At 47.1% G+C, this 19,893-nt stretch overlaps 1 protein-coding gene across 10 annotated transcripts in view; it reads left to right on the top strand.

The window, feature by feature from the left end:
- The window catches only part of gstz1 (glutathione S-transferase zeta 1), a 92,251-nt gene that overhangs the window by 68,193 nt on the left and 4,165 nt on the right, over positions 1-19,893 (top strand). For 4 of the 10 annotated variants that reach the window (XM_070879729.1, XM_070879728.1, XM_070879730.1 and 1 more), the window contains 6 exons: positions 10,422-10,484; positions 11,616-11,667; positions 11,952-12,019; positions 13,760-13,840; positions 17,571-17,696; positions 18,117-18,192. In XM_070879729.1, the coding sequence (XP_070735830.1) occupies positions 10,422-10,484; positions 11,616-11,667; positions 11,952-12,019; positions 13,760-13,840; positions 17,571-17,696; positions 18,117-18,192 (466 nt within the window). Of the gene's footprint in view, positions 1-10,421; positions 10,485-11,615; positions 11,668-11,951; positions 12,020-13,759; positions 13,841-17,570; positions 17,697-18,116; positions 18,383-19,893 lie in introns of all 10 variants that reach the window. The other 6 variants (XM_070879736.1, XM_070879731.1, XM_070879732.1 and 3 more) reach the window with 3 other exon arrangements.

Below are 19,893 nucleotides of genomic sequence, written 5' to 3'. Positions count from 1 at the left end.
GGGGGGGGAGAGAGTGTATTGGGGGGGGGAGAGAGTGTATTGGGGGGAGAGAGAGAGTGTATTGGGGGGTGGAGAGAGAGTGTATTGGGGGGGGGGGAGAGAGTGTATTGGGGGGGGGGGAGAGAGTGTATTGGGGGGGAGAGAGAGAGTGTATTGGGGGGGAGAAAGAGTGTATTGGGGGGGGGAGAGAGTGTATTGGGGGGGGGAGAGAGTGTATTGGGGGGGGGGAGAGAGTGTATTGGGGGGGTGGGAGAGAGTGTATTGGGTGGAGAGAGAGAGTGTATTGGGGGGGAGAAAGAGTGTATTGGGGGGGGGGAGAGAGTGTATTGGGGGGGGGGGAGAGAGTGTATTGGGGGGGTGGGAGAGAGTGTATTGGGTGGAGAGAGAGAGTGTATTGGGTGGAGAGAGAGAGTGTATTGGGGGGGGAGAGAGAGTGTATTGGGGGGAGAGAGAGAGTGTATTGGGGGGGAGAGAGAGTGTATTGGGGGGAGAGAGAGAGTGTATTGGGGGGAGAGAGAGAGTGTATTGGGGGGGGAGAGAGTGTGTATTGGGGGGAGAGAGAGAGTGTATTGGGGGGGTGGGAGAGAGTGTATTGGGGGGGAGAGAGAGAGTGTATTGGGGGGAGAGAGAGAGTGTATTGGGGGGGGGAGAGAGTGTGTATTGGGGGGGGAGAGTGTGTATTGGGGGGGGAGAGAGTGTATTGGGGGGAGAGAGAGAGTGTATTGGGGGGAGAGAGAGAGTGTATTGGGGGGAGAGAGAGTGTATTGGGGGGGAGAGAGTTTATTGGGGGGCGGGGGCAAGAGAGAAAGAGTGTTTTGGTGGGGGAGAAAGATTGTTTTGTATACCAGCATCTATCTTTCTCTCTCTCTCTCTGGCTAACCCCACCCCCCTGCCCACCACCCCTCTCCCCGTGACATCACGACCAGCAGCTCACATTTCTCCGGTAGGATTTACTTCATTTTTATTGGTATATTAATTGTTTGAGCTTTTCCTTGCAATGTTTGGTGCTTGGTTATTGCGGCCCTCTCCAGTTCCCTTCCCTCCCCTACCCCTGCCCTAATGTCTGCCGAATGTGCGCTGCTTTTTCTTCACTGCCCGCAAGGTTTTTCAGAGCTGGCCACATATGTTGACCTAAGTCGATTTGGAGTAAGTTTTTGCTGGCCAAAGTGGCATAAATGGCCAAAACTGGCGTATGTATCTGGGAACGCCCCCTTTTGAAAAATAAACTGACCAAAAAAAATCGTACCTAACTGACTAACTCTGGAGCAAATTTTGGGGGGAAAATGGCATTTTTTAACTTACGCCAGAAAAAACAACTTACTGCAAAAAAATTGATGCAAATCATGGCCAAAGTTGGGCCCTATCAGCTGGCCAAAGTTCCCGAAATGGTCAGAATTGGCGTACATAAGAACATAAGAATTAGGAACAGGAGAAGGCCATCTAGACCCTCGAGCCTGCTCCGCCATTCAACAAGATCATGGCTGATCTGGCCGTGGACTCAGCTCCACTTACCCGCCCGCTCCCCGTAACCCTTAATTCCCTTATTGGTTAAAAATCTATCTATCTGTGACTTGAATACATTCAATGAGCTAGCCTCAACTGCTTCCTTGGGCAGAGAATTCCACAGATTCACAACCCTCTGGGTGAAGAAATTCCTTCTCAACTCGGTTTTAAATTGGCTCTCCTGTATTTTGAGGCTGTGCCCCCTAGTTCTAGTCTCCCCGACCAGTGGAAACAACCTCTCTGCCTCTATCTTGTCTATCCCTTTCATTATTTTAAATGTTTCTATAAGATCACCCCTCATCCTTCTGAACACCAACGAGTAAAGACCCAGTCTACTCAATCTATCATCATAAGGTAACCCCCTCATCTCCGGAGTCAGCCTAGTGAATCGTCTCTGCACCTCAGCATGTTGTAATTTCTCCCCATTCAAATAATATTCCCTTTTACTGTTTTTTTCCCAAGGTGGATGACCTCACACTTTCCGACATTGTATTCCATCTGCCAAACCTTAGCCCATTCGCTTAACCTATCTAAATCTCTTTGCAGCCTCTCTGTGTCCTCTACACAACCCGCTTTCCCACTAATCTTTGTGTCATCTGCAAATTTTGTTACACTACACTCTGTCCCCTCTTCCAGGTCATCTGTGTATATTGTAAACAGTTGTGGTCCCAGCACCGATCCCTGTGGCACACCACTAACCACCGATTTCCAACCCGAAAAGGACCCATTTATCCCGACTCTCTGCTTTCTGTTCGCCAGCCAATTCTCTATCCATGCTAATACATTTCCTCTGACTCTGCGTACCTTTATCTTCTGCAGGAGCCTTTTGTGTGGCATCTTATCGAATGCCTTTTGGAAATCTAAATACACCACATCCATCGGTACACCTCTATCCACCATGCTCGTTATATCCTAAAGAATTCCAATAAATTAGTTAAACATGATTTCCCCTTCATGAATCCATGTTGCGTCTGCTTGATTGCACTATTCCTATCTAGATGTCCCGCTATTTCTTCCTTAATGATAGTTTGAAGCATTTTCCCCACTACAGATGTTAAACTAACCGGCCTATAGTTACCTGCCTTTTGTCTGCCTCCTTTTTTAAACAGAGGCGTTACATTAGCTGCTTTCCAATCCGCTGGTACCTCCCCAGAGTCCAGAGAATTTTGGTAGATTATAACGAATGCATCTGCTATAACTTCCGCCATCTCTTTTAATAGCCTGGGATGCATTTCATCAGGACCAGGGGACTTGTCTACCTTAAGTCCCATTAGTCTGTCCAGCACTACCCCCCTAGTGATAGTGATTGTCTCAAGGTCCTCCCTTCCCACATTCCTGTGACCTGCAATTTTTGGCATGGTTTTTGTGTCTTCCACTGAAGACCGAAGCAAAATAATTGTTTAAGGTCTCAGCCATTTCCACATTTCCCATTATTAAATCCCCCTTCTCATCTTCTAAGGGACCAACATTTACTTAAGTCACTCTTTTCCGTTTTATATATCTGTAAAAGCTTTTACTATCTGTTTTTATGTTTTGCGCAAGTTTACTTTCGTAATCTATCTTTCCTTTCTTTATTGCTTTCTTAGTCATTCTTTGCTGTCATTTAAAATTCTCCCAATCTTCTATTTTCCCACTAACCTTGGCCACCTCATAGAAACATAGAAAATAGGTGCAAGAGTAGGCCATACGACCCTTCGAGCCTGCACCACCATTCAATAAGATCATGGCTGATCATTCCCTCAGTACCCCTTTCCTGCTTTCTCTCCATACCCCTTGATTCCTTTAGCCGTAAGGGCCATATCTAACTCCCTCTTGAATATATCCAATGAACTGGCATTAACAACTCTCTGCGGCAGGGAATTCCACAGGTTAACAACTGTGAGTGAAGAAGTTTCTCCTCATCTCAGTTCTAAATGGCTTACCCCTTATCCTTAGACTATGTCCCCTGGTTCTGGACTTCCCCAACATCGGGAACATTCTTCCTGCATCTAACCTGTCCAGTCCCGTCAGAATTTTATATGTTTCTATGAGATCCCCTCTCATCCTTCTAAACTCCAGTGAATACAGGCCCAGTCGATCCAGTCTCTCCTCATATGTCAGTCCTGCAATCCCGGGAATTAGTCTGGTGAACCTTCGCTGCACTCCCTCAATAGCAAGAACGTCTTTCCTAAGATTAGGAGACCAAAACTGAACACAATATTCCAGGAGAGACCTCACCAAGGCCCTGCACAACTGCAGTAAGACCTCCCTGCTCCTATACCCAAATCCTCTCGCTATAAAGGCCAACATGCCATTTGCCGCCTTCATCACCTGCTGTACCTGCATGCCACTTTCAATGACTGATGTATCATGACATCCAGATCTCGTAGCACCTCCCCTTTTCCTAATCTGCCGCCATTCAGATAATATTCTGCCTTTGTGTTTTTGTCCCAAAGTGGATAACCTCACATTTATCCACATTATACTGCATCTGCCATGCGTTTGCCCACTCACCTAACCTGTCCAAGTCACCTTGCAGCCTCTTAGCGTCCTCCTCAGAGTTCACACCGCCACCCAGCTTAGTGTTATCTGCAAACTTGGAGATATTACACTCAACTCCTTCATCTGAATCATTGATGTATATTGTAAATAGCTGGGGTCCCAGCACTGAGTCCTGCGGTACCCCACTAGTCGCTGCCTGCCATTCTGAAAAGGACCCATTTATCCCGACTCTCTGCTTCCTGTCTGCCAACCAGTTCTCTATCCACGTCAGTATATTACCCCGAATACCACGTGCTTTAATTTTGCACACCAATCTCTTGTGTGGGACCTTGTCAAAAGCCTTTTGAAAGTTCAAATACACCACATCCACTGGTTCTCCCTTGTCCACTCTACCAGTTACATCCTCAAAAAATTCTAGAAGATTTGTCAAGTATGATTTCCCTTTCATAAATCCATGCTGACTTGGATCGATCCCGTCACTGCTTTCCAAATGAGTTGCTATTTCATCTTCAATAAATGATTCCAACATTTTCCCCACTGCTGATGTCAGGCTAACCGGTCTATGATTACCGGTTTTCTCTCTCCCTCCTTTCTTAAAAAGTGGTTACATTAGCTGCCCTCCAGTCCATAGGAACTGATCCAGAGTGGATAGACTATTGGAAAATGATCACCAATGCATCCACTATTTCTAGGGCCACTTCCTTAAGTACTCTGGGATGCAGACTCTCAGGCCCCGCGGATTTATCGGCCTTCAATCCCATCAATTTCCCTAACACAATTTCCTGCCTAATAAGGATTTCCTTCAGTTCCTCCTTCTCACTCGACCCTCGGTCCCCGAGTATTTACGGAAAGTTATTTGTGTCTTCCTTCGTGAAAACAGAACCAAAGTATTTGTTCAATTGGTCTGCCATTTCTTTGTTCCCCATTATAAATTCACCTGAATCTGACTGCAAGGGACCTATGTTTGTTTTCACTAATCTTTTTCTCTTCACATATCTGTAGAAGCTTTTGCAGTCAGTTTTTATGTTCCCAGCAAGCTTCCTCTCATCCTCTATTTTCCCCCTCCTAATTAAACCCTTTGTCCTCCTCTGTTGAATTATAAAATTCTCCCAGTCCTCAGGTTTGCTGCTTTTTCTGGCCAATTTATATGCCTCTTCCTTGGATTTAACACTATCCTTAACTTCTCTTGTTAGCCACGGTTGAGCTACCTTCCCCGTTTTATTTTTACTCCAGACAGGGATGTACAATTGTTGAAGTTCATCCATGTGATCTTTAAATGTTTGCCATTGCCTATCCACCGTCAACCCTTTAAGTATCATTCGCCAGTTTATTCTAGCCAATTCACATCTCATATCATCGAAGTTACCTTTCCTTAAGTTTAGGACCCTAGTCTCTGAATTCACTGTGTCACTCTCCATCTTAATAAAGAATTCTACCATATTATGGTCACTCTTCTCCAAGGGGCCTCGCACAACAAGATTGCTAATTAGTCCTTTCCCATTACACATCACCCAGTCTAGGATCGCCAGCTCCCTGGTTGGTTCCTCGACATATTGGTCTAGAAAACCATCCCTAATACACTCCAGGAAATCCCCCTCTACCACATTGCTACCAGTTTGGTTAGCCCAATCTATATGTAGATTAAAGTCGCCCATGATAACTGCTGTACCTTTATTGCACACATCCCTAATTTCTTGTTTGATGCTGTCCACAACCTCACTACTACTGTTTGGTGGTCTGTACACAACTCCCACTAGCGTTTTCTGCCCTTTGGTATTCAGCAGCTCCACTCATACAGATTCCACATCATCCAAGCTAATGTCCTTCCTTACTATTGTGTTAATTTCCTCTTTAACCAGCAATGCCACCCCACCTCCTTTTCCTTTCTGTCTATCCTTCCTGAATGTTGAATACCTCTGGATGTTGAGTTCCCAGCTTTGGTCACCCTGGAGCCATGTCGCCAATTATATCATATTCGTTACTTGCTGCCTGTGCCGTTAATTCGTCCACCTTATTACAAATACTCCTCGCATTGAGGCACAGAGCCTTCAGGCTTATCTTTTTAACACACTTTGCCCCTTTAGAATTTTGCTGTAATGTGGCCCTTTTTGCCTTTGGTTTCTCTGTCCACCATCAATTAAATGTTCAAACAAAGGCCAGGGGGGTCTATCGCGGGACATGACACTGACTGGTTTTTCATTTGATACTCCCCTTTATTTCCTTGGTTATCCACGGCTGGTTATCCCTTCTCTTACCGCCCTTCTTTTTCACTGGAATATATTTTTGTTGAGCACTATGAAAGAGCTCCTTAAAAGTCATCCACTGTTCCTCAATTGTGCCACCGTTTAGTCTGTGTTTCCAGTCTACTTTAGCCAACTCTGCCCTCATCCCACTGTAGTCCCCTTTGTTTAAGCATAGTACTCTTGTTTGAGACACTACTTCCTCACCCTCAATCTGTATTACAAATTCAACCATACTGTGATCACTCATTCCAAGAGGATCTTTTACTAGGAGATCGTTTATTTTTCCTGTCTCATTACACAGGACCAGATCTAAGATAGCTTGCTCCCTTGTAGGTTCTGTAACATACTGTTCTAAGAAACAATCCCGTATGCATTCTATGAATTTCTCCTCCAGGCTACCCCGTGCGATTTGATTTGACCAATCGATATATAGATTAAAATCCCCCATTATTACTGCCGTTCCTTTTTCACATGCCTCCATTATTCCCTTGATTATTGCTGGCCCCACCGTGAAGTTATTATTTGGGGGCCTATAAACTACGCCCACCAGTGACTTTTTCCCCTTACTATTTCTAATCTCCACCCACAATGATTCAACATTTTGTTCATTAGAGCCAATATCGTCTCTCACAACTGCCCTGATATCATCCTTTATTAACAGAGCTACCCCACCTCCTTTCCCTTCTTGTCTATCTTTCCGAATTGTCAGATACCCCTGTATGTTTAATTCCCAGTCTTGGCCACCCTGCAACCACGTTTCTGTAATGGCCACCAAATCATACCCATTTGTAATGATTTGTGCCGTCAACTCATTTACTTTATTTCGAGTGCTACGTGCGTTTAGGTAGAGTGTTTTAATACTAGTTTTTAAACCATGATTTTTAGTTTTGACCCCTCCTGCAGCCCCTTTATACTCATACATATTGTCCCTTCCTATCACCTTGTGGTTTACACTTACCCCAGTGCTACTCTGCTCTGTTGCCTCCTGCCTTTTGGGATCCTGTTCATCTGAGCTCTCTCCCATTCTAACTAACTCAGAGCACTCTCCTGTGTTCCGAATATTTCTTGCATTGAGGCACCGAGCTTTCATGCTTGCCTTTTTATTATACTTTGACTCTTTAGAATTTTGCTGTACAGTGGCCCTTTTTGTTTTTTGCCTTGAGTTTCTCTGCCCTCCACTTTTACTCATCTCCTTTCTGTCCTTTGCTTTTGTCTCCTTTTTGTTTCACTCTGTCTCCCTGCATTGGTTCCCATCCCCCTGCCATATTAGTTTAACTCCTCCCCAACAGCACTAGCAAACACTACCTCTAGGACATTGGTTCCGGTCCTGCCTAGGTGTAGACCGTCCGGTTTGTACTGGTCCCACCTCCCCCAGAACCGGTTCCAATGCCCCAGGAATTTGAATCCCTTTCTGCTGCACCACTGCTCAAGCCACGTATTCATCTGAGCTATCCTGCGATTCCTACTCTGACTAGCACGTGGCACTGGTAGCAATCCCGAGATTACTACTTTTGAGGTCCTACTTTTTAAATTAGCTCCTAGCTCCTTAAATTCTTCTCGTAGGACCTCGTCCCTTTTTTTTACCTATATCGGGTAAGGGTAGGTGGCTGGTTACGGCCCTTTTGGAGGGAAAAAATGTATTTAAAATAAGCATAACTAAATGAGTTACACTGGTGCAAATTGATTGGGGAAACTGGGGATTTTTAAGTTAGGCCAGAAAAAGCAGCCTGCTCCAAAAATAAAGGCGCAAAAACTGGGGAAAATTGAGCCCATTGTAATTAGCATCCGGAGTAACTGGATTCAGTTCTGGGCATCTTCCCTCGGAGGATGTATTGGCCTCGGAGGGGGAGCAACGCAGATTCCCCAGAATTATACCGGGGTTTAAGGGTTAAATTATGAGGACAGATTACATTTACCCAACTTATATTCCCATGAGTTTAGAAGATTGAGGGGTGATCTGATCAAAGTGATTAAAATGTCAAAGGACTTGATAAGGAGGTGGAGAGAAACTATTTCCTCTGGAGAGGTAATCGGGAACGAGAGGACATTATCTTCAAATTTGAGCCAGGCCGTTCAGGGGTGATGTCAGGAAGCATTTGTTTACACAAAGGGTAGTGGGAATCTGGAACTCTCTCCCCCTAAAGGGTCAATGCTGGGGATCAATTGGAGCTTTCAAAGCTGAGATCGATAGATCGATAGATCGGGTAAGGGAGCAAAGGCGAGTGAATGGGGTTGAAGTACAGATCAATCGTGACCAAATTGCATGGCGGAACAGGCTCGAGGGGCTGAATGGCTTTCTGTTCCTCTGTTTCTTAGAAACTGGACAGGGCTCCATGTAACTTCTGCTTTTTAGATGCTGTGTATTTCCAGCATTCAGTGCTTTTAAATCAAATGTCCAGGTTTTGCAGTTTCCTCTAGCAGGAGAATTCATTTGTTAGCATCATATGTTAGTGAGGTTCCCCATCGCAATCTGGTCAGAAGTGATGTAGCATGGCACAGCTTGGGAACGAGAGGGATGGGCTTCAATGGGAAAGTTAGGCACAAGAGGGAAGTACAGAGGAGATCTACGAGGATGTTGCCGGAACTGGAGAATTTTAGCTTCGAGGACAGATTGGATAGGCTGGGGTTGTTGTCTTTAGATCAGAGCAGGCCGAGGGGAGATTTAATTGAGGTGTATAAAATTAATAGGGGCTTAGATACAGTGAATAGGAAGGACCTATTTCCCTTCACCATCATAATAGGCAGTCCCTTGAAATTGAGGAAGACTTGCTTCCACTTCAAAAGTGAGTTCTCAGGTGACTGAACAGTCCAATTCAGGAATTACAGTCTCTGTCGCAGGTGGGACAGACAGTCTTTGGAGGAAATGGTGGGTGGGGAACTAGGTTTTCCACACGCTCCTTCCGCTGCATGATTTCTGCATGCTCTCGACAAGACTCGAGGTGCTCACCGCCTTCCCGGATGCACTTCCTCCACTTAGGGCGGTCTTTGGCCAGGGTCTCCCAGGTGTCGGTGGGGATGTTGCACTTATCGAGGAGGCTTTGAGGGTGTCCTTGAAACGTTTCCTCTGCCCACCTTTGGTTCGCTTGCCGTGTAGGAGTTCCGAGTAGAGCGCTTGCTTTGGGAGTCTTGTGTCTGGCATGCAGACAATGTGGCCCTGCCCAGCGGAGCTGATCGAGCGTGGTCAGTGCTTCAATGCTGGGGATGTTGGCCTGAGCGAGAACACTGACGTTGGTGCATCTGTCCTCCCAGGGGATTTGCAGGATCTTGCGGAGGCATCGTTGGTGGTATTTCTCCAGCGATTTGAGGTGCCTACTGTATATGGTCCACGTCTCTGAGCCATACAGGAGGATGGGTATCACTACAGCCCTGTAGCCCATGAGCTTGGTGCCAGATTTGAGGGCCTGATGTTCGAACACTCTCTTCCTCAGGCAGCCGAAGCACAGAGGTCAATAACCAGGGGACATAGATTTAATGTAATTAGTAGAAGGATTAGCGGGGAGTTGAGAAGAATTCTTTTCACCCAGAGGGCGGTGGGGGTCTGGAACTCACAGAGGCAGAAACCCTCACTACATTTAAAAGATACTTAAAATACCATAACCTACAAGGTTACAGACCATGAGCTGGAAAGTGGGATTAGGCGGGAAAGCTCTTTTTCGATCGACGCAGACACAATGGGCTGAATGCCTCCTTCTGTGCCGTAAATTTCTATGATTCTATATCCCTTCAACCACCAGTCTAACCCTATGTTGACATGATCTCTGCTGCAATCACTAACTCCGGCATTATATTCCACAGCCTCAAATCCCTGTGTGTGTAAAAAAAAAAAAATAGTTTCTCCTGTTCTGTCTTAAATCGTTTAAATCTTCTATCTTATAACGAGAGGAAGGTTCCTCGTCATCTGACAAATAAGAACCTACGTAAGAACATAAGAAATAGGAGCAGGAGTCGGCCATTCGGCCTCTCGAACCTACTCCGCCATTCAATAAGATCACTGCTGATCTGATCTTGGCCTCAACTCCACTTCCCTGCCTGCTCCCCATAATCCTCAGCTTGCTTATCTGTAGTGCACTGTCTATAGTGTAATGTAGACTTTAAGAGGTGGAGTAAATTATAGTGGTTTGTGATTGGTTAGTTTTGATGCTGGACCTCTGCTCACTTTTAAATTTTACTTGCACAACCATATTTGTCTCTCAGAGTGCGGAGAGTGTTGATGAACAGGAACCTGGGCACCACAGGCAGATGGCATCAACAGTTAAAGTTAGTGTCTCGAGAGAAGCAGCAACAGAATTCATCAGGGCAATGCAGCACTGGTGTGTGTGTGTGTCTGTCCGTGTGTGTGTCTCTTTCCGTATGACTGTGCCTCTGTGTGTGTGTGTGTGTCTCTCTGTCGGTGTGTGTGTGTGTCTCTCTCTCTCTGTCGGTGTGTGTGTGTGTGTGTGTGTCTCTGTCTGTCAGTGTGTGTGTGTGTGTCTCTCTCTCTGTCGGTGTGTGTGTGTGTGTCTCTCTCTGTCGGTGTGTGTGTGTGTCTCTCTCTGTCGGTGTGTGTGTGTGTGTGTGTGTCTCTGTCTGTCAGTGTGTGTGTGTGTGTCTCTCTCTCTGTCGGTGTGTGTGTGTGTGTCTCTCTCTGTCGGTGTGTGTGTGTCTCTCTCTCTCAGTCGGTGTGTGTGTGTGTGTGTCTCTCTCTGTCGGTGTGTGTGTGTGTGTGTCTCTGTCTGTCGGTGTGTGTGTGTGTCTCTCTGTCTGTCGGTGTGTGTGTGTGTCTCTCTCTCTCTGTCGGTGTGTGTGTGTCTGTCCGTGTGTGTGTCTCTTTCCGTATGACTGTGCCTCTGTGTGTGTGTGTGTGTGTCTCTCTGTCAGTGTGTGTGTGTGTCTCTCTGTCGGTGTGTGTGTGTGTCTCTCTCTCTCTGTCGGTGTGTGTGTGTGTCTCTGTCTGTCGGTGTGTGTGTGTGTGTCTCTGTCTGTCGGTGTGTGTGTGTGTCTCTCTGTCTGTCGGTGTGTGTGTGTGTCTCTCTCTCTCTGTCGGTGTGTGTGTGTGTCTCTGTCTGTCGGTGTGTGTGTGTGTCTCTCTGTCGGTGTGTGTGTGTCTCTCTCTCTGTCGGTGTGTGTGTGTCTCTCTCTCTCTCTGTCGGTGTGTGTGTGTGTGTGTGTCTCTCTCTGTCGGTGTGTGTGTGTGTCTCTGCCTGACTATGTATGCATGTATCTCTGTGTCTGTCAGTGTGTGTCTCTGACTGTGTATGTATGTGTCTCTCTCTCTCTCTGTCTGTGTGTGTGTCTCTGTCTGCCTGTATGTGTGTGTGTCTGTATGAGTGTGTGTGTGTGTAAGACCCAGTGCAGACTCTCTGTTAGTGGGTTTGATTCTAACTGTTATTTCTGTGCTGTTTTTCCCAGCCTGTGCTGTACACGTACTTCAGGAGCTCCTGCTCATGGAGGGTGCGAATTGGTGAGAATCTGACAACAGGCTGTGTTTGCAAATCCCGGGATTGTGTGTGTGTCGGGCCTTTGCAGAAATTAAACTTGTGTCGATGACTGATCCGATCCTGCATCAGTTGCAGCGATCATTAAGATTTGGATAACTTGTTTTTAAAAAAAATCTCGGCTCGCTGTACAATCGACCTTGAATTTTAATCAGCTTGGTGGGGGAGGGGGTGGAAGTGAAACTTCTCAAACTTGCTTGCATTCAAAGAGTTTCTAAAATGTTTATTTCCTGTCTCTCTGTCCGCCCAGCTCTTGCTTTCAAGGGAGTCGAGTACGAGCAGATCGCCATCAACCTTCTTCAAGGCGGAGGGCAGCAGGTGCACTTCCAGTCTTTCATCCGCTCTGACATGTATCGCTTGTGTTTCAGGGCCATTGCAATTACCCCTCGCTCCCAGCCCACCCGCAATTTAGCTCCTGTCTCTGTAACTGGCAGCTTGTATAATAGAAAACATTTTAAAACAAAGCAACGCATGGTTTTGAGAAAATGCCGAATACATACATGGCCCTGATTATACAGCCATGTTATAATTTAACATTCCCTTAAAGCCCGACACACTCCCCACCCCCAATCCCTTATTTCTGTTAGCCCTTGGTGGGGATCTATCTGAGTGAGGGAGACGGCCATCGAGAAAGAAAGGAATGATTTGCATTTTTACATTGCCTTGCACCATCTCAGGACATCCCAAATTGCATCACAGCCAATGAAGTACTTTTGAAGTGTAGTCACTGTTGTAATGTGGGAAACGCGGCAGCTTATTTGTGCACAGCAAGCTCCCACAAACAGCGCTGTGATAATGACCAGATAATCTGTTTTTAGTGAGGTTGGTTGAGGGATAAATATTGGCCTATATTGGAAAATAGTGCTGTGTGATCTTTTACATCCACCAGAGAGCAGACGGGCCTCGGCTTAATGTCTCATCCGACAGTGCAGCACTCCCTCAGTACTGCCCCTCCGACAGTGCATCACTCCCTCAGTACTGCCGCTCCGACAGTGTGGCACTCCCTCAGTACTGCCCCTCCGACAGTGCGGCACTCCCTCAGTACTGCCCCTCCGACAGTGCATCACTCCCTCAGTACTGCCGCTCCGACAGTGTGGCACTCCCTCAGTACTGCCCCTCCGACAGTGCGGCACTCCCTCAGTACTGCCCCTCCGACAGTGCGGCACTCCCTCAGTACTGCCCCTCCGACAGTGCGGCACTCCCTCAGTACTGCCCCTCCGACAGTGCGGCACTCCCTCAGTACTGCCCCTCCGACAGTGCAGCGCTCCCTCAGTACTGCCCCTCCAACAGTGCAGCACTCCCTCAGTACCGCTCCTCCGACAGTGTGGCGTTCCCTCAGTACTGCCGCTCCGACAGTGCAACACTCTCTCAGTGCGGCACTCCCTCAGTACTGCCTCTCCTACAGTGCAGCGCTCCCTCAGTACTGCCCCTCCAACAGTGCAGCACTCCCTCAGTACTGCTCCTCTGACAGTGTGGCGTTCCCTCAGTACTGCTCTCTGACAGTGCAGCGCTCCCTCAGTACTGCCCCTCCGACACAGTGGCACTCCCTCAGTACTGCCCCTCCGACAGTGCGGCACTCCCTCAGTACTGCCCCTCCGACAGTGCATCATTCCCTCAGTACTGCCCCTCCGACAATGCGGCACTCCCTCAGTACTGCCCCTCCGACAGTGCGACGCTCCCTCAGTTCTGTCCCTCCGACAGTGCGGCGCTCCCTCAATACTGCTCAGCGCTGCCCCTCTGACAGTGCAGCACTCCCTCAGTACTGCCCCTCCGACAGTGCAGCACTCCCTCAGCACTGCCCCTCTGACAGTGCGGCACTCCCTCAGTACTGCACTTCAGCCTACCTTGGAGGAGGCAGGGCGAGGGTTTGTCTGAGTGAGAGAGACTGCGTCTACCTTGGAGGGACAGGATGGTGGGGGTATATCTTGGTGCCCTCTGTATACAGCCAATACTTAATTCTATCGTGTGGGATTAGGGGTTTATCGGCACTGTTGCACTGTATTACATAATCTTGACTAAATTCCATTTTAATCAGTGTTTGCTCCTATCTCTCTGCAGTATGACGATGTGTTCAAGGCCCTTAATCCCATGAAGCAGGTCCCAACTCTCTCTATCGATGGGATCACCCTCTCCCAGTCGGTAAATGTTTGGTTTTGTTGGGGTTGGGTGGGGGCAGCGTGAGGAGAGAAGAGACAACTTTCTGTTACTGGTTAAAGTTTTTCAACTGTTGACTGCGGACAGGATTTCGAGACCAGCTACCTATCTGTGTAAATGTTTAACTTGTAACTCTGTTGTCTTGTATCCACCAGAAATGGTGAGTCCAAATTAAAGCAATCACTGGCAGCACACAACTGATCGAAGATTAGGCCTCTCGTCTCTCTCGAACACCACAGTCCTCACATACAGTGAATTACTTTGAACTGCAGTAAATTTTTATTATGTAGGCATATATTGACAACCATTCTGCACACAGCAAGATCCCACAAACACCAACGTGGTAGATCATGTTGGAATCATAGAACCTTACAGCACAGAAAGGCCATTCGGCCCATCATTCCTGTCCCCTCTATGATCCAATTAATCCTACTTCCTGTGCTCTTTCCCCATATTTGTTTCCCCTTCAAATATTTATCCAATCCCTTGATTCTGCTTCCACCACCCTTATAGGCAGTGCATTCCAGATCATAGGAATGCATTGTGTTTCCAATTAAATATTGGGAAGACTGAAGCCATTGTCTTTGGTCCCTGCCACATACTGCGTTCCCTAGCCACCGACTCCTCCATCCCCCTCCCTAGCATCTATCTGAGGCTGAACCAGACTGTTCGCAACCTTGGTGTCATATTTGACCCTGAAATGAGCTTCTGGCCACATACCCACGGCATAACGAAAACCGCCTATTTCCACCTCTGTAACATCGCCTGCCGCTGTCCTTGCCTCAGCTCATCTGCTGTTGAAGCCTTCATCCATGCCTTTGTTACCTCTAGACTTGACTGCTCCAACGCACTCCTGCCTGGGCTCCTACATTCTACCCTACGTAAACTTGAGGTCATCCAAAACTCGGCTGTCCCTGTCCTAACTCGCACCAAGTCCTGCTCACCTATCACCCTCTGTACTCGCTGACCTACATTGGCTCCCAGTTAAGCAATGCCTCGATTTCAAAATTATCATCCTTGTTTACAAATCCCTCCATGGCCCTCGCCCCTCCCTATCTCTGTAATCTCCTTCATGCTCCTCGAGATGTCTGCGCTCCTCAAATTCTGCCCTCTTGAGTATCCCTGATTATAACTGCTCAACCATTGGTGGCTGTGCCTTCAGCTGCCTAGGCCCCAAGCTCTGAAACTCCCTCCCTAAACCTCTCTGCATCTCTTTCCTCCTTTAAGACACTTCTTAAAACCTACATCTTTGACCAAGCTTTTGGTCATCTGCCGTAATTTCTTATGTTATATTTATTTGTTTTGTCTTAAAACACTCCTGTGAAGTGCCTTGGGAAGTTTAACTATGTTAAAGGCGCTATATAAATACCAGTTGTGTTTTTTTTTTTAAAGTCTCTCATCTCTCCCTCTGGTTCTTTTGCCAATCACCTTAAATCTGTGTTCCTCTGGTTACCAACCCGCCTGCCACTGGAAAGTTTCTCCTTATTTACTCTATCAAAACCCTTCATAATATTGAAGTCCTCTATTAAGTCTCCCTTTAACCTTCTCTGCTCCAAGGAGAATAATCACAGTTTCTCCAGTCTCTCCACATTACTAAAGTGGCTCATCCCTGGTACCAGTCTAGTACATCTCCTCTGCACCCTCTCCAAGGTCTTGACATCCTTCCTAAAATAGGGTGCCCAGAATTGGATACAATACTATTTTTTATTCAATAGATGTGGGCATCGCTGGCAAGGCCAGCATTTATTGCCTATCCCTAATTGCCTTTGAGAAGGTGGTGGTGAGACGCCTTCTTGAACCCTTGCAGTCCGTGTGGTGAATGTTTTCCTAGTAGTTTGATACAACTGAGTGGGTTGCTAGGCCATTTCAGAGGGCAATAAAGAGTGAACCACATTGCTGTGGGTCTGGAGTCACATATCGACCAGACCGGGTAAGGACGGCAGATTTCCCTCCCTAAAGGGACATTAGTGAACCAGATGGGTTTTTACGACAATGCGATAGTTTCATGGTCACCATTATTGATACTGGCTTTTTATTCCAGATTTATTTAATTAACTGAATTTAAATTCCCCAGCTGCCGTGGTGGGATTTCGACTCATGTCTCCGGATCATAATACCAGGCCTGTGGTTTACTCGTCCAGTAAAGTAACCGTTATGCTACCGTTCCCGGATGAAACATTTTTTTCAGTTGAGGGAGGAATGTTTGCCAGGACACTGCATGAGCTCCTTGCTCTTCTTCGAATAGGGCAATGGAATCTTTAACTTCCATCGGCACACACAACAGGGTTAGTTTAATGTCTCATCCAAAGTTCCAACAGTGCAGCGCTCTGTCAGCACTGCACTGGGAACGTCAGCCTGGGATTTGTGCTCAAGTCTCTGGAGTGGGAATGGAACCCACAACCTTCTGACTCAGGCAACCCTCTGAGCCAAGCCATCAGTGTTCGAGATACTGCGAGACGAGCTATCTACCGGTGTGGGGTTTATTTTGATTGATTTGATGGCTCCTTTTCTCAAACGCAAACATTTACCAATTCATAAAATTAAAATGCACAAAATTGTCCCTAAATTGCCCCCTGTGAAAGTTTAACTTTTCGGTGTACAATGAGTGTGTTACTGATTAATTAGTCACCAAAAGTTTCTGTGGGAAAAATATGATTTCCAGAGGCTGACTGGATAACTCAAAGTAACCCTTGGAAACCTATGACCCTCACCAGCAGGACAGAGAATCCCCTTTTATCAGACTGTGACTCCAACCCGCAGGACTGAGAGTCCCCTTTATCAGACTGTGACTCCAACCCGCAGGTCTGAGAGTCCCCTTTATCAGATTGTGACTCCAACCTGCAGGACTGAGAGTCCCCTTTATCAGACTGTGACTCCAACCTGCAAGACTGAGAGTCCCCTTTAAGAACATAAGTAATAGGAACAGGAGTAGGCCATTTTGTCCCTCGAGCCTGCTCTGCCATTCACTATGATCATGGCTGATCTGATCTTGACTTCAACTCCACTTCCCTGCCCTCTCCCCATAACTCTTTACTCCCTTATCGTTCAAAAATCTGTTTATCTCTGTCTTAAATATATTCAATGACCCAGCCTCCACAGCTCTCTGGGACAGAGAAGTCCACAGATTCACGACCCTCTGAGAAGAAATTCCTCCTCGTCTGTTTTAAATGGGCGGCTCCTTATTCTGAAACTATGTACCCAAGTTCTAGATTCCCCCACTAGGGGAAACATCCTCTCTCCATCTACCCTGTCAAGCCCCCTCAGAATCTTATACATTTCAATAAGATCACCTCTCAGTCTTCTAAACTCCAATAAGTATAGGCCCAACCTTTCTTCATATGACAACCCCTTCATCTCAGGAATCAACCTCATGAACCATCTCTGAACAGCCTCTAATGCAAGTATATCCCTCCTTAAATACGGAGACTAAAACTGCACGCAGTACTCCAGATGTGGTTTTACCAACGCAGCCAAAATTTGATGATGATACAAAGATAGCTATCAGACTGTGACCCTCGCCCATGGGACTGAGAATCCCCTTTATCAGACAGTGAAGGAGCTGTTTATGTGCTGTAATTTTCGTGTATAAGGCTCCAGCATGCAGCTCGCTCCCAAGTCCCTCTGTATTTATAGAATTGGGGAACCTTTATCGGTTTATCTTCATGCACAGCCGGTGTTATTTGCTTTGACCAGTAACTTTCTCTCCCGACGGTAGCTGGCTATAATCCAGTACCTGGATGAGACCAGGCCTGAGCCACGTCTGCTTCCCGAGGACGCGAAGAAACGCGCCCAAGTCCGGATGATTTGCGACCATATCTGCTCCGGGATCCAACCACTGCAGGTACGGCTTTGGTTTCGGGAACCAGTTGTTTTGGGCTCTTGTTGTTTTGGGGTTTTCCCTGGGCTGGGGCCGCTCGCTTGTCCGCGTGTCCGGCTAACCCCACGTGCTCTTGATTGTCAGCGTTTCAGGTAACGGGTTCCCCTGTGAGCCATTCTCCTGCTCACGCTCACTGTCTCGGGCTCGGGCACGCTTTGCTCAGATTGTGGGTTCCTGGACAAACCTCACAGGCTGGTCAGGTCAGCTCAGTGTGTCGGGGCGGGATGAGAACACAAGAATTAGGAGCAGGAGTAGGCCATTTGGCCCCTCGAGCCTGCTCCGCCATTTAATAAGTTCATGGCTGATCTGATCCGGGGGTCTCGGATGAGTTTCACCGTCGGTACAAATGTGCCGGCAACTCACTTCCTGTCCCGATTTTTCCAGAACCTGAACGTGTTGCAGCGGGTAGGAGATAAGAAGCTTGAATGGGCCCAACACTTCATCACCAACGGCTTCCAAGGTGAGGCAAGACTGGCGTCCCCACAGACTAATTACACCAGACCGGTGCGGTACTATATTCTAACCCATCCGGCACCAACACTGCCTATTTCCAGGTCCGTCTCCACCCCAGCCTCAGCTCATCCTTGCCTATATCGCCTCTAGACCATCCATCACCAAGGCTGCCACCTCTGATATGTAAAGAGAAAAAGGTAAGTAAAGACAAACGTAGGTCCCCTGCAGTCAGAATCAGGGGAAGTCATAACGGGGAACAAAGAAATGGCGGACCAATTGAACAAGTACTTTGGTTCGGTATTCACGAAGGAGGACACGAACAACCTTCCGGTTATAAAAGGGGTCGGGGGGTCTAGTAAGGAGGAGGAACTGAGGGAAATCCTTATTAGCCGGGAAATTGTGTTGGGGAAATTGATGGGATTGAAGGCCGATAAATCCCCAGGGCCTGATGGACTGCATCCCAGAGTACTTAAGGAGGTGGCCTTGGAAATAGTGGATGCGTTGACAGTCATTTTCCAACATTCCATTGACTCTGGATCAGTTCCTATGGAGTGGAGGGTAGCCAATGTAACCCCACTTTTTAAAAAAGGAGGGAGAGAGAAAACAGGGAATTATAGACCGGTCAGCCTGACATCGGTAGTGGGTAAAATGATGGAATCAATTATTAAGGATGTCATAGCAGTGCATTTGGAAAGAGGTGACATGATAGGTCCAAGTCAGCATGGATTTGTGAAAGGGAAATCATGCTTGACAAATCTTCTGGAATTTTTTGAGGATGTTTCCAGTAGAGTGGATAAGGGAGAACCAATTGATGTGGTATATTTGGACTTTCAGAAGGCGTTCGACAAGGTCCCACACAAGAGATTGATGTGCAAAGTTAGAGCACATGGGATTGGGGGTAGTGTACTGACATGGATTGAGAACTGGTTGTCAGACAGGAAGCAAAGAGTAGGAGTAAATGGGTACTTTTCAGAATGGCAGGCAGTGACTAGTGGGGTACCGCAAGGTTCTGTGCTGGGGCCCCAGCTGTTTACACTGTACATTAATGATTTAGATGAGGGGATTAAATGTAGTATCTCCAAATTTGCGGATGACACTAAGTTGGGTGGCAGTGTGAGCTGCGAGGAGGATGCTGTGAGGCTGCAGAGCGACTTGGATAGGTTAGGTGAGTGGGCAAATGCATGGCAGATGAAGTATAATGTGGATAAATGTGAGGTTATCCACTTTGGTGGTAAAAACAGAGAGACAGACTATTATCTGAATGGTGACAGATTAGGAAAAGGGGAGGTGCAAAGAGACCTGGGTGTCATGGTACATCAGTCATTGAAGGTTGGCATGCAGGTGCAGCAGGCGGTTAAGAAAGCAAATGGCATGTTGGCCTTCATAGCAAGGGGATTTGAGTACAGGGGCAGGGAGGTGTTGCTACAGTTGTACAGGGCCTTGGTGAGGCCACACCTGGAGTATTGTGTACAGTTTTGGTCTCCTAACCTGAGGAAGGACATTCTTGCTATTGAGGGAGTGCAGCGAAGGTTCACCAGACTGATTCCCGGGATGGTGGGACTGACCTATCAAGAAAGACTGGATCAACTGGGCTTGTATTCACGAGTTCAGAAGAATGAGAGGGGACCTCATAGAAACATATAAAATTCTGACGGGGTTAGACAGGTTAGATGCAGGAAGAATGTTCCCAATGTTGGGGAAGTCCAGA

This window comes from Pristiophorus japonicus, chromosome 4 (assembly GCF_044704955.1).
Source record: "Pristiophorus japonicus isolate sPriJap1 chromosome 4, sPriJap1.hap1, whole genome shotgun sequence".
In the NCBI taxonomy this organism is placed as follows: Eukaryota; Metazoa; Chordata; class Chondrichthyes; family Pristiophoridae; genus Pristiophorus; species Pristiophorus japonicus.
This window is presented reverse-complemented; position numbering and strand designations above follow the sequence as displayed.